The sequence below is a fragment of the Taeniopygia guttata genome, chromosome 8 (assembly GCF_048771995.1).
Source record: "Taeniopygia guttata chromosome 8, bTaeGut7.mat, whole genome shotgun sequence".
NCBI classification, from domain to species: Eukaryota; Metazoa; Chordata; class Aves; order Passeriformes; family Estrildidae; genus Taeniopygia; species Taeniopygia guttata.
Window position 1 is genome coordinate 2,849,351 of NC_133033.1, and position 12,018 is coordinate 2,861,368.

At 52.5% G+C, this 12,018-nt stretch overlaps 1 protein-coding gene and 2 long non-coding RNA genes across 21 annotated transcripts in view; 1 reads left to right on the forward strand and 2 right to left on the reverse strand.

The window, feature by feature from the left end:
• Positions 1–12,018, reverse strand: part of NFIA (nuclear factor I A) — a 350,804-nt gene that overhangs the window by 247,193 nt on the left and 91,593 nt on the right. For 5 of the 19 annotated variants that reach the window (XM_041717889.2, XM_012575329.5, XM_030278574.4 and 2 more), the window contains exon 1: positions 1,032–1,457. The exons of 10 other annotated variants lie outside the window; for them this stretch is intronic. In XM_041717889.2, coding sequence (XP_041573823.1) covers positions 1,032–1,058 — 27 coding nt within the window. In that variant the 5' untranslated portion in view covers positions 1,059–1,457. Of the gene's footprint in view, positions 1–1,031; positions 1,459–12,018 lie in introns of those variants that run through there. 4 more of the 19 variants (XM_004174323.5, XM_004174321.5, XM_012575326.5 and 1 more) reach the window with 2 other exon arrangements.
• On the forward strand, positions 4,809–9,821 carry LOC140684630 (uncharacterized). Its single transcript, XR_012057179.1, has 2 exons — positions 4,809–5,361; positions 9,224–9,821. It is a non-coding gene; the product is annotated as an uncharacterized lncRNA (long non-coding RNA).
• Positions 9,627–11,620, reverse strand: LOC140684629 (uncharacterized). Its single transcript, XR_012057178.1, has 2 exons — positions 11,484–11,620; positions 9,627–10,806 (listed from the first exon to the last, which is right to left on the reverse strand). It is a non-coding gene; the product is annotated as an uncharacterized lncRNA (long non-coding RNA).

Consider the following 12,018-nt stretch of genomic DNA (forward strand, 5'->3'; position numbering starts at 1 on the left):
TCCCTGCAATTCCTTGCCTTTTTCTCGACGGAAAGATCCCGGAGAGGCTTTCTCACCGGGAGAAAAAAAATATTCCAATTAAATTAATAAGAATAATGTAGTCAAAATCTCCTGCAGGAGGAAATAATCTGGGGTTTGAGTCCGCCACAAAGCATTTCCTCGTTAAACCATTATATCCTGCTAATTGAAGGGGTGTAATTCAGCGTCCTGCAGCAGCGCGGGGAAAAGGGGGGCCGGGGGCTCCGCGGCCGCACAACCGGGGGGCACCGCGGAGCGACGCCCCCGCCTGCGCTCCCCGCGCAGCCCCGTCCCGCCTCGAGCGGAGGGCGCAAAAGTTGCGCCGAGCGCCGCGGGGCCCGATCCGCGGGCGGGAGGGTGGCGGCGGGGACACGCGACACACGCGGGACAAGTTTGCGGGTGTCCGTGCGGGGGGGACACACGCACGGTCCCCCGGCCGGGGCGGCCTCCGCGGGTGCGGAGGGTGCTCTGCGCGGGGGCGGCCGCACCGCGCCGCACCGCGGGAGCGAGCCCAGGTGCGGGGGACGGTCCCGCTCTCCGTGCCCGGGGCGCTGGGGGGGAAGGGGCGCGGAGCCGGCGGGGCCGCTCCCGCGGAGCTCCGAGCGCGGTGCCGCGGGGTGCGGGCCGCGCCGTGCCCGGGGCGGGGAGCGGCGCAGCGGCTCCAGCGCTGCCCCGGGGCCGCGGTGCGGGGCGGTGCGAGGCGCTCCGGCGCGGGCGGCGGCATCGGCGGCATCGATCGCGGATGACCAAGCACGGCGGGGCCGTGCGGGTCGTCCCGCAGCACCGCGCCCGCGCGGGCCCCCCACCCCCCCGTTAATTAAAGCATTAATAAGTAGGCGCCATTAGCCATGTGCCGACACAAATGGCCGTGCGGGAAGGGGGTGGAGGGGGGGGGGATGCGAGCGAAAGGCAACAAAGTTAGTTTCGGCGAGCGGCGGTGGTGCCCCTTCCCCGGCGCGCACGGCCGCGCACCCCCGCAGCGCCGGCCCCACCGCGCCCCGGCGGCCGCTTACCTGGGTGAGACAGAGCGGAGAATACATGACTGCTGCGGGGGGCTGCGGTTTGGAGGTGTGCGTGTGCGGGGAGAGAGGGAGAGAGAGAGGGGGAGAGAGACAGAGGGAGAGGGAGAGAGAGGAGGGGAAAAAAGAGAGAGAGAGAGGAGAGGAGGGGGAGCCCCGAGCCTGCTTCTTGCTTTCACATTTCCAACTCTGCCAAACTGCAGCCAGCGCGGAGCCGCTCCATGAGCTGAACTTTAACCCCGCCTCGACTTTCCCGCACTACGCGCTCGGCATGCCTGCCCCGCGCGCCGTTAAAGGCATAGCGCTCGCTGCGCGCCCCTCCGCCGCCCCCGCTCCGCGCCCCTCCGCTCCGCTCCGCGCCCCTCCGCTCTGCGCCGCGCACCGCCCGCCCCGCGCCCCGCGCCGCCCGCCCGCGGGGGCGGGGAGGGGCGGGGAGGGGGCTGCGGCGCCGCCGCCTCCCTCCGCCCCGCCGCCCCGCAGCGCGGCCAGCCGCGGAGCCCAGAGGAGAGCAGGGCTCGGCTCAAAGTTTTCCTCTTTTTACGAGGGGGGAGATGTGTATTTTTCATAATTGCTATTTATTTATTTATTTATTTATTTATTTATTTTGCTCTTCCCGGGGGCTGCGGCTCCGCTCGGCCCTTGACCATGGAGGGATGGGGCTGAGGCGGGGGAGGTTGGGGGAAGCGGCGTTGCCTTCCACAACTTTCCCCATCCCCTTTGGCACTTGTCATTTTAAATCAAGCGCTTTAGAATCAAGGGTGCTTATTCCACTTTAAAAAAAAAAAATACAAATTTTCTTCTAAAAAATAGCAACACATAAATTCATCGGCACATCTCACTCCCCCCTCTTTCTTACTTATGAAATCTAAAAGTGAAGCGCTTAAAATTAAAAATACCCCCGCGCCTCCTGACACTTCTGGAGCGCATTGTCTTGGCACCGGCAACGTTTGGGTTTGGGGTTTGGATGCTCTCCAGCCCGCTCCTGGGGACTCGGAGGGTGTCCCGGGTGGTGTGTCCCCCCCCTTTCCGCTTGGGAATAGCGTTTTCCACTGATGCCGGAGGCAGTTTAGGTGACCCCCGCGTCCCTGCGCGTAGTCACAGCCTTTTTGTTTAGCGGAGCGGGGAGGGCGACGGCGACACACGCAGGGAAAAAAATCCCATCTATGGGGAAAAGGAGGAAAAATCCCCTCCCGCAGCTTATTCCGGAGGTGGAGGGGGAGTGGGTTGTGTCCCCCACTCGTCCGTGCCGCACTGTTCCCAGCCTTTTGCGGTTTCCAGCATTATCTTTTAAGTAACTTTTGGCGCCCTTCGGGAGACTTTTGGCCGCGGGACGGCTGGTTGCGCCCTCTAGGCAGGGGCCACGGTCAAGTGCAGCCCCTCCGCAGCCGCGGACACCCCCCCTCCCCAAAAATAAATACGAGTAGAATGAAAGCACCTTTCCTCACCCCAGAATATTTGAGCGCTAAACGGGTGGGCGCGCAAGTTATCCTCATTTTTCCCAACTCAGCGTTTTGCTAAGCACGCTTTGACAAAATAAATAATTTTTTGAACGTGGGATATTTTTTTTAAATAAAAAAGTGGGTTTTTCTTTACTTTCTTCTTCTCTCCTCCTCCCCCCACCCCCAGCCCCCTTTTTTTTTTGGTGTTAAATTCGGAGGTTTCCGAGGCTCCGGCCCCACCAGCGGCCCCGTCCCCGCGGGGCGCCGCCAACTTCGGCGGAAAAGGCAAAAAAAAAAAAAAAGAAAAAAAAGAAAAAAAAGAAAAAAAAAAGAGGAGGGAAAAAAAAAGGAGAAAAAATAAAAAGAGGAGAGAAAAAAAAAAAGGAGAATAAAAACCGAGAAAAAAAAAAAAGGCGCGCCCCTCCCCCCGGGGGAGTTCAAACGTCGCAACACCCACTCCCGCCGCTGATTGGGCAGCTCTGGGTGACGTCACGAGGCCCCGCCCCGCCGATTGGTCCCCGCCGCGGTCCGTCACACCCCGCGCCCGGGCGCGTTTCTTTGTGCGCGGCCGCGGCCGCTCCAGACGGCGCGCACGGAGCCGGCGCGCACGTACGGGCGGGGAGGGGGAAAGCGGGGGAATCTGTCAAGCTCAGCGGTTTTCTCAAATCCCTGACCAAAAAAAAAAAAAAATTAAAAAAAAAAAAAAAAAAAAAAAGGCAGCTGCGGCGCAGCCCTGCGCGCCCGCGCTCCCTCCGCGCCCAAATCCTGGCGCAGACAATAGCGAATTCCCCCTGCGAAAGCGTGGGAATCGGGTTAAAAATACAAAAACAGGAGTTTAAGCGGCGCCGCGTCCCACGGGTAGGGATAACAGGGATAACACAGATAACAGCGCAAGAGAAACTTTGCGGGCTCTGGCGGCTGGCGGCACTTTCTTCTTTTTTTTTTTTTTTTTTTTTGTCTTCGCAATTTTTTATATTTTTATGGCTAAAATCGACTCGCAGCCGTTGGGAATCGGAAGGGAAAACCCGCCGCAGCCAACCGCCGCCGGCTCTTAGGTGGGATGTGCTGGGATTTTTTTCTTCCCGTGGGTTTTGGGCTGATTTGGGGTTTTTTGTGGCTGCGGCGCGGGGCGAGCCGGGGTCGGGGCGGGCGCGCCCGGGCGCTGCCGTCGCCCCTCCACGCTCTGCCGGGTGGGCTCCCAGTGCCCGGGACTTTGCAGAAGTTACGAGCGATTCGGCAGCCTCCCGCCCACCTCCCTCCTCCTCTTCTCCTCCACCTCCTCCTCCTCCTCCCCCCACCGCCCCCGCGTATTTCCGCAATCGCCGCGATTCGCACAGGAGACCCGCACCGGGGGGCGGCGGGGCTCACGGACATCCCCCGCACACCCCCGCACCGGGGGGCGGCGGGGCTCACGGACATCCCCCGCACACCCCCGGGCGGGCGGCCCCGCTGCAGCCCCGCAGTGTCCCGCCCCCGCCGAGCCCCTTCCCAGCCGCGGGGGTCCTGCACGGGAGGGTGGCGGGGGGGCGGTGCGAGCGCCACTCGCACGGGTAACCCCCCAGTCCTGCATGGATAACCCCCCCATCCTGCACGGGTAACCCCCCCATCCTGCATGGATAACCCCCATCCTGCACGGGTAACCCCCCCAGTCCTGCATGGATAACCCCCATCCTGCACGGGTAACCCCCCCAATCCTGCATGGATAACCCCCCCTCCCATCCTGCATGGATAACCCCCCTATCCTGGCATGGATAACCAGCCCCCTCACCCTGTAAAACCCCCTCCTGAACGGGGATCCCCCTTCCCTTTCCGCACGGAGAAACCCCCCCCACCCACCCATGCACACCCCCCGGCACGGGCAGCTCTGCCCGGCGTGGGGAACTCCGTCCCTTGCACCAGCAAAGCTCCTTTGGTGCATGAGCAAAGTTACCTGGCGCCGGCAAACCCCCCCATCCTCCTTTTCACGTCCGCCTTTGCACCCCCAGTGCTTTCCAAACCCCCCCAGGCTTTGCTCCCCCCGGTGCGGTGAAGGTGCGGGTCCCCCCCGGTGGGGGAGGACCGGTCATCCCCGCAGCGCTGCCGTGCCTGGCAGCGATGCAGCAGCCGAGCTGCAAAGTCTCCAACTTACACGGCACCCCTAAAATAGTCCTGATTTCATCCCTGAAAGGATTTCCTGGCTTTGTGTGTCTTAACTAGCCTTGGCCATTTTTGTAGAATAACCCCATTATTCACAGCTCTGAGGGTACAATCTGCTAAAGTCACTTAATAAAAAAAAAAAAAAAAAAAGCCCAAAAAAAACCGAAGCAAAAAAAAAACACAGAGGAGAAAGAAAAACCTTCAAAGGGCGTGAGAAATAAAGGCAAACAAACAATTGTCTGTGGCTCTCAGCTCCCCTTGATCGTGGATACCCGCTTCATTAACAGGAGAAGCATTATATGCTTAAAACTGGAAGCCTCAAGATGCGTGATAATACTGCAAAATTAATTTGGGGTGGGAGACCAAGTAGATCTGAAGGTTAATTGCTATTTTTTGACAACAAAGTAAGACTTCAACTCACACAACTCATAAGGAGTGGTGTGGTTACCCCTCTGAATTTACTGCTTTTAATCGACTTGAGCAGGTATTTAAAGACACAGAGGTTGCAGCCGCAGCACGCTGAGTACAGAGACCAAAAAAAAAAAAAAAAAAGTAAGAAAGTAAAAACCCCTGACTGAGATAGTGCTTTTCAGTTTGCAGTTTGGGAGCCCCAGACCTGCGCTAGTGGCGGTGCGGCTCCATGCGCGGCGGCGCGTTTGAACCTCCCGGCAGCGGCTCTGCTTTCCTGGTTACCTCCTGGTGACCCCTCGGAAGGAGCCCGCCTGCTCCCAGCGGTCTGGAGACCACAGGTTGGAAACCACTGGTTTTGCATAAACTTGTGTTATTCGGCGCAGGCTTAGGTCGCGAGGGCTCCTCTTAGCAAATTGTCGAAGGATGATGTGCGCTGCATAAATTAAAACATCATGTCCCCTTGCCATGTGAAAGCATTATTAAAAGAAGCATAATAAGGGATTTCCACCATGTTATCAAGCGTACAAAGAGAACTCCGAATGGGAGGGATGGCTGTCATCGGGGTAGAACAAGCTGGGATTTTGGAGAGGCTTGAGAAGCTCTTTGAATAGCCCGTCAGTTGGACAAGGATCAGCGCTGACAATAGCCGGGCTATATGTGGTATGGCCTGTTAACATACAGCAGCAGTCATTAAAGGCCTGAGGCAGACAACAGGGCTCTCCTGGGCCCTGAGTGATGTTGGTGGCTTTGGGAGAGCCACTCTGGCTGCCCTGGGAGCAGCTTCACCCCGCTAAAAGCCAGAAGCTCCCTGAAATCTCCAATCCTGACCCTTTTCCATCAAGACCTTAGAGCCATAGACGGCTTACTCGCATCCCCAAAAGACCTAAGTTCCAGTGTGGTGGAAGGAAATATCCAGACGTTTCTCTGTTGTCCCACAACCTACTATGGAACTATCTACAAATCCCAGTAGAAATGCCACAGAGAAACAGTAGTTTAGTGCTATGCCCAACCTTGTCCTGCCATCCGCCATGAAATCAACAATATTCTAAAGCTACCAAAAATTAGAGAATTCTGTAACACTCTCTCCTGGGAAGAGATTACTTTTTGATTCCACAGGTGCACAAAGAACTGAGCACAACAGGGTTTTCCTCCTTAATTTAAAAGCCCCAGATCCTGAAATAGAGTTCCCCATAGCAGGACTGTTGGAACTCGATGGTATCTGAGGTATCTTCCAAACCAAGCCATTCTATGATTCTACAATAAACACCATAGTTTTGTGAATGCTATGTTGTCCTAAAATAGGAGGGCAGAACTTTCATCTTCCAGGCTCCAAATTTCAGGGGGTAGCTTAAATAAGCAGAGTAGGATGTTTGATGGAAATTCTCACCTTACGCCACTACTGCATTCACACATGTGAATAATACTGTGTTTCCATGCAATATTTTCTGTCCATCACCATGATTCCCAGCAGTATGAAAGCATACATGTTAGACTATGCAATTTAGAATCTATGATCCTAAGTGTCAAAGGAAATTAAGCTGTGATCCAATGACCAAGATCCTGAAAATAAAAATTAGTTATCAGATGTAAGGCATTTAATCTCTAACAATCACATCAATTTGGGAGTCTGTAGGTATATCTAATTTCTCAAATAAAGTTAGGAGAACAGAGGGGGAAAACAGATTCTCACATTATTCATAAATGTTAGCAGGATGATGAAGAAGTACTGCAGTCCCTATCTGGCAGATGAAAACTGCTACACCATTTGGGGTCTAGGCCATGGGTGCATCGCCAAAGCCACATCCATGTGGGGAATTAAAGCAGCTGTACTAAGGGCAATTGGGAGTAAGCACACTAAAAACTGGTCAATCTTTGTGTGAAAAGACCTGCTTTGGCCGTGAGCTCCCGGCGGCATCGCTGCCTGGCACGGCCGCGCGTGGGGCGCTGGCTGCGGCGCCCAGCGCGGCGCAGAAACGCCTGCAGAGCTGTAGTGCATTTCCACAGGGTCTGGAGTCTATTGCGAAATGCGCTGCGGAGGAAATAACTTCCAGCAGAAGTGTGCAGACTGCAGAAAGGAAGCGACAGAACGGACAGAGGCGGGAGAGGCAGCGTTTCCCCTTTTGTTTTGCCGTAGATCTTCTTATGGGGAGCAAAAGAAGTGGTAACATTTTTAAGATAAAAACCCCTTTGCAAGCAGGGTTTATCTGAAGAAACGAAATATACCTTGAAGTGAAAGTTCCCTGTGAAAGTGAATGGAGTTTAATAAGCTCGCTGTGGTTTACGAGTGGGCTCAAGCAGTGCCTGTTGGGCCAGGCCAGACCATGGGCCAGCAGGAACCTAAAACTCCCTTCTTACTCCCTTCTTATGTGGATGCCACCATCCAGCTGGATAAATCCCCTGTTCACAGCCAGAAAAGATGCAAATATGTACAGTTATCCTCAGCTATATTTTATTTGTACACAGTCCCGCAGTGTTATCACTGCTGGAAGCTGAGGGACACCTCTCACAATGGTACGAAATCATTTTCCAGCGATACGGAGTGATTACACCATGCAGAACTGATACTGCTGGTGTCCTAAATCCCATGTTTTATCAAGCAGTTGGGCATAAACACTTTGCTCCTAATCTCGCACACCTCAGTGAAAATTTCACTTGATAAAGTTTGCGCAAGAGTGGTATAAACATGGTGTGGCAAATATTGTTTATATACCCATCCACACCCATCCACACACTATTTATTTTAGTATATTATATATCCATGTATTGTCATATTTATTTATGCAATCTGTTTCTCAAAAGGAAAGTAAGCCTTTTGTCCCTGCTTTTACATGAGAACGTTTTATATTCAGGGTTTGCTCAGAATATAAAGGCTGAGATTCAATACAGGGTGTGAAAAATGAACCTGAGGAATTGCTGACTGGTCTTTGTAAAGTTTCAGATAGCACAAACAGTTACGTGACAAAGAAAAGTTATGTCTAAGAGAAAACAGGAATATGAATACTAATATTAAACATCAACCTATGCTGCTTGGAAGCAGTGGTGGTCTTTTCACCCTCATTAACATGCATTCCCTGCTGCCCTTCGCTGCAGGCTTTTCTCTGAAGTCTGTAACTTTCACAATGAGATGGGCATTATTTCCCCAAATAAATAAATAAATAAATTCAAAGCAGCAATCTACTTCACTGCTAAGTAATTTTTCCTCATTTCTTATCTATGCTAAAGTTTTGGGAAGAAAAAAAAAAATGAGTGGCCTGTTCAGACACAAACTCAGACAACTTTGTGCCTAGGTTAGAGACAGGCTGGTTATAAGGGCACAGTAACAGGTGCAGGTTTATTACTGTTTTTCTAGCACAAAATTTATCTGCAATTCTCTTCTGCAGTTATTTTTTATAAAATAGTTTTAGCCCTGCTAACCCAGACAGCACATGAGATCTGATCACTTTCCTCACAGGTATAGAACAGGAAAGTTTTCCATCACAAGTTTTCCTAACTCTTTTCTACTATTAAAAATACCTCTTTCAGTCCTAAATTATGTATTCTTTAAAAGGTGATGTATTCTTCATAGGAAGGACAGACACTGACACAAGATAGTTTAGAACCCCCCACTGATAGCCCATAAACTTCAAACTAAATGAAATTATAGGGAATTTAAAGTAATACTCTTTCTCTGAGATTAGTAACTTTTTACTTCTCTACTTCCTCTAAGTTTATGGACAACTTCACAATGTGCAAGGATTGAGCCATAAAAGATGTGCCGTAGCTCACATGCAAAAGTTGGTAGTAACAACTCAAAAACCTGCACAAGACCCAATGCTTCTGCCTAAAAAATTTTGTAAAAATAAAAAACACAGAGTGAAGTGCACCCAGTCCCTTTTGCTTGCTCTGCTTTTTCCCAGAGCCCATGGCTCCTTTGGAGTAGTGAAGGAAATGTGTTAGTTTCAGCACCTGATTTTTTCTTTTTTTTTTGAAGTCTTTATTACTGTAATTCACTGACCTGCCGCACTGTAAGCCCTGGCAATATAGATCCCTGCACTGGGCACCCTGTGCTGGTACTGGGTCTCTCTGGAGAAGCTGCTTTGTTGGTTTGCTTTTTTTTTTTTTTTTTAACAGAAAGGGAGTTTTTCTTTAAAAAAAGGGAAAAAAAGGAAGTGTAATCCGTGTGGGCTGCCTGTCACAATCACTGCTTTCCTCTCCTAACAGCAGGGAGAAGGTGAGAGCATCCTCTGCTCACCCGACTGTTGTGTTAACTTCTATACTGGGCTGGGAAGATTTCCATAGGGTAACCCCCGGAACAAGCAGGCGTGATGCACAGGTGGCCCTTACAAAGGGATACGCTCAGCTATGGTTTTATTTGGATTCCTGGAAAAGCACATAAATCACAACACCGCCCCACGTACGTATGCCCGACCCCTTCCTTAACTTTTTGCATGAAAATGTTTTTTCTGAGCCTATAGAGCAGGTGTACGTACGGTCGTGAAGCTCGTGGGCAAAGACACACTGACTGCATTATTTCTCCCTCAGAAAACTGAAAACCCGAACCAGGAGATCCCCCCAGCCCAGCTCCCCCCTCCTCCAGGAGGAAATAAGCATTTCCTTAAAAATATTCTTTTTTTTTTTTTTTATCCTCTTCAGATTCAGATTGTCACTAAATATAGAAACTCTTGTAGCCACACAAACCGTGCATCGCCCCACAGCTGCTCATTTGCAATTTGTTCCTGCACTTAAAAATCTCTTAATGCTACAAATAAACTTTGGGAAAGTTACATCCCAATAAACAATGAGGTGTTGTTTAAAATTACATGTGCTACTGTATTATTAGGTCTCTACCGACACTACAATTATCTTTTGAAGCTGGCAATAACGCATTAGCTGTTCAGTCAGACGCAGAAATAGACTGGTGGATAAGCCCTCTGCCATTTTTATGAATGGAAAATATTTTAAAAGATTGTTTCCACTTTCTTCTTTGTCCTCTCCCCCGAAAGGAGCCCTCGCGCCGGCACTCTTTCCCCACGTCACTTTAATATTCATCTATTTTATCCATACATTGCGATACATGATTAACTGCCTCCCCCCTACCACACACACATCGCCCCAAACAATACAGATACTTATTGGATTAACTACTCAGTCCTCGCTGGAAGGAAAGCGGTATCCGTGAGCTCTCGCTTTTATTTGCACGTACAGTTGTAGATCTGTGGCATGACACAAAAATAAATAATAATAATAAAAAAAAAAGAAGAAGAAGGGGAAAAAAAATAAAAAAAAAAAGCAAAAAAGTGGATAATTCCTACGCGGGAGCGCAGTGTCCGCCGCAGCATCCGCCAGCTCCGCGGCACCATTTTAATCGCTGAGGGAGTTCGCAGCGCGGCGGATTTTGCCCGATTTCTGCCCGGTTTTGCCCGATTTTTGCCCGGTTTTGCCCGATTTCTGCCCGGTTCTGCCCGATTCCTGCCCGGTTTTGCCCGATTCCTGCCCGGTTTTGCCCGATTCCTGCCCGCTCCCCGAGCAGCCGCTGCCCCGTGATGGGCACCGCAGCTCCCCGTGCTCCGGGCCCCCCTCGGGCACAGCCCTGGCACCGCATCGGGGCTGCGGGCAGAGAACACAGAGGTGCGGGGCGGCAAGAATTAAAGCGAAGCCTTTAAAGTTCGCTGTTTGATTTTGCTCTGCCTCTGGATTATTTGGAGGAAAGGGGTGGGGGGGTAGGGGGGAATAAATAAATAAATCTCGCAACCTGCCAGCTCTGCCTTCCCAACGCTCGCCAAGTCACTGGTAGCCATTTTCATCTAAGGTACAGGAGGAGGAAAGAAAAAGGAAAAAGAAAGCCGAAAAATCTTTAAGAAAAAAGGACCCGCAAAAATAAAAAAGGAGCCAAGACAGGAAAACCCCGCGGAGCAGCGCAGACCGGGGCCGCTGCAGCCGCTCCGCACCCGCGCAATCCCCGCCGCTCGCTCCGCCGGCCCGCCGCTGCCCAGTTATTTTTCCTGTATTCCTGTATTTATTTTTTTTTTCTTTTTCCCCCCACACCCTTTCTTTTTCTTTCCTTTTTTTTTTTCTTTTTTTTTTTTTTTTCCGCTTTCCCCCTCTCTTTTGCCGCAGTCTCCGTCCGGCGCTGGGCGAGTCCCGGCAACCCGCGCCGGCGAGGAGCTGATTTATCGCTGCTCCAGCCCCGGCTCGCAATTCTGTCACTCTAAATCACGCACATGCGGAGAGCGGGAAGATTTTGGCCAGCTCCCCACCTTCCCCCCCCAAAAAAAAAAATTCAAAAAATATAAATAACGAAAATAAAAAGGTGAGGGGTGGGGGGAGAAATCCAGTGAAGAGCCGGCGCCCCCCGACCCCCGCTGCAAAATAAAGTCTGAATAGAAGCGGCGGGGGCGGCGCGGAGGGCGGGAGGGATGGAGGGATGGAGGGATGGAGGGATGGAGGGATGGAGGGATGGAGGATGGAGGGAGGGGGGCACCTGGCAGCCGCCGCGCCCGCCCCCGCCGCTCCCCGCGGTGCCTCCCGGGCCCGGCTCCGCGGCGGGGCTTGCGGGGGGACCCCCGGGCTCTCCCGCCCAGCGTGCTCCTGCCTGCCAGCGCTGCAAGCCGCGTGTACATGTGCGTATCCGCATATAGCCCTATCCCATATGGATTGTGGCTGTGGGAGGGTTACAGCTCCCGGGGCTGGAGCTGCAGCATCCGCCCCGGCGGCAGCGGGATGCAAATCCCCGGGCAGCCTCCAGAGCTCCCAGCCCTGTGGCAGAGGGGCTCTGTGCCAGCCGGGTGTAGTGACTGTGGTACCCCGGTGTCCCAGCACTGCTCCCACTGCCCATCAACCAAATCCATAAAGCCAAAGATCCCCTAGTCCTGAGAAATTAGTGTATCATGGCTTGGGACCGCGGCTTGGCCTCCCCCCACCATCTCTGTTAGGCCCTGCAGTGGCTTTGCCTGTTATTCCCTATCACATCCTTTAACAGTAAAGAAAAAAGAAAAACCCCTATGAAAAGTGTTGGT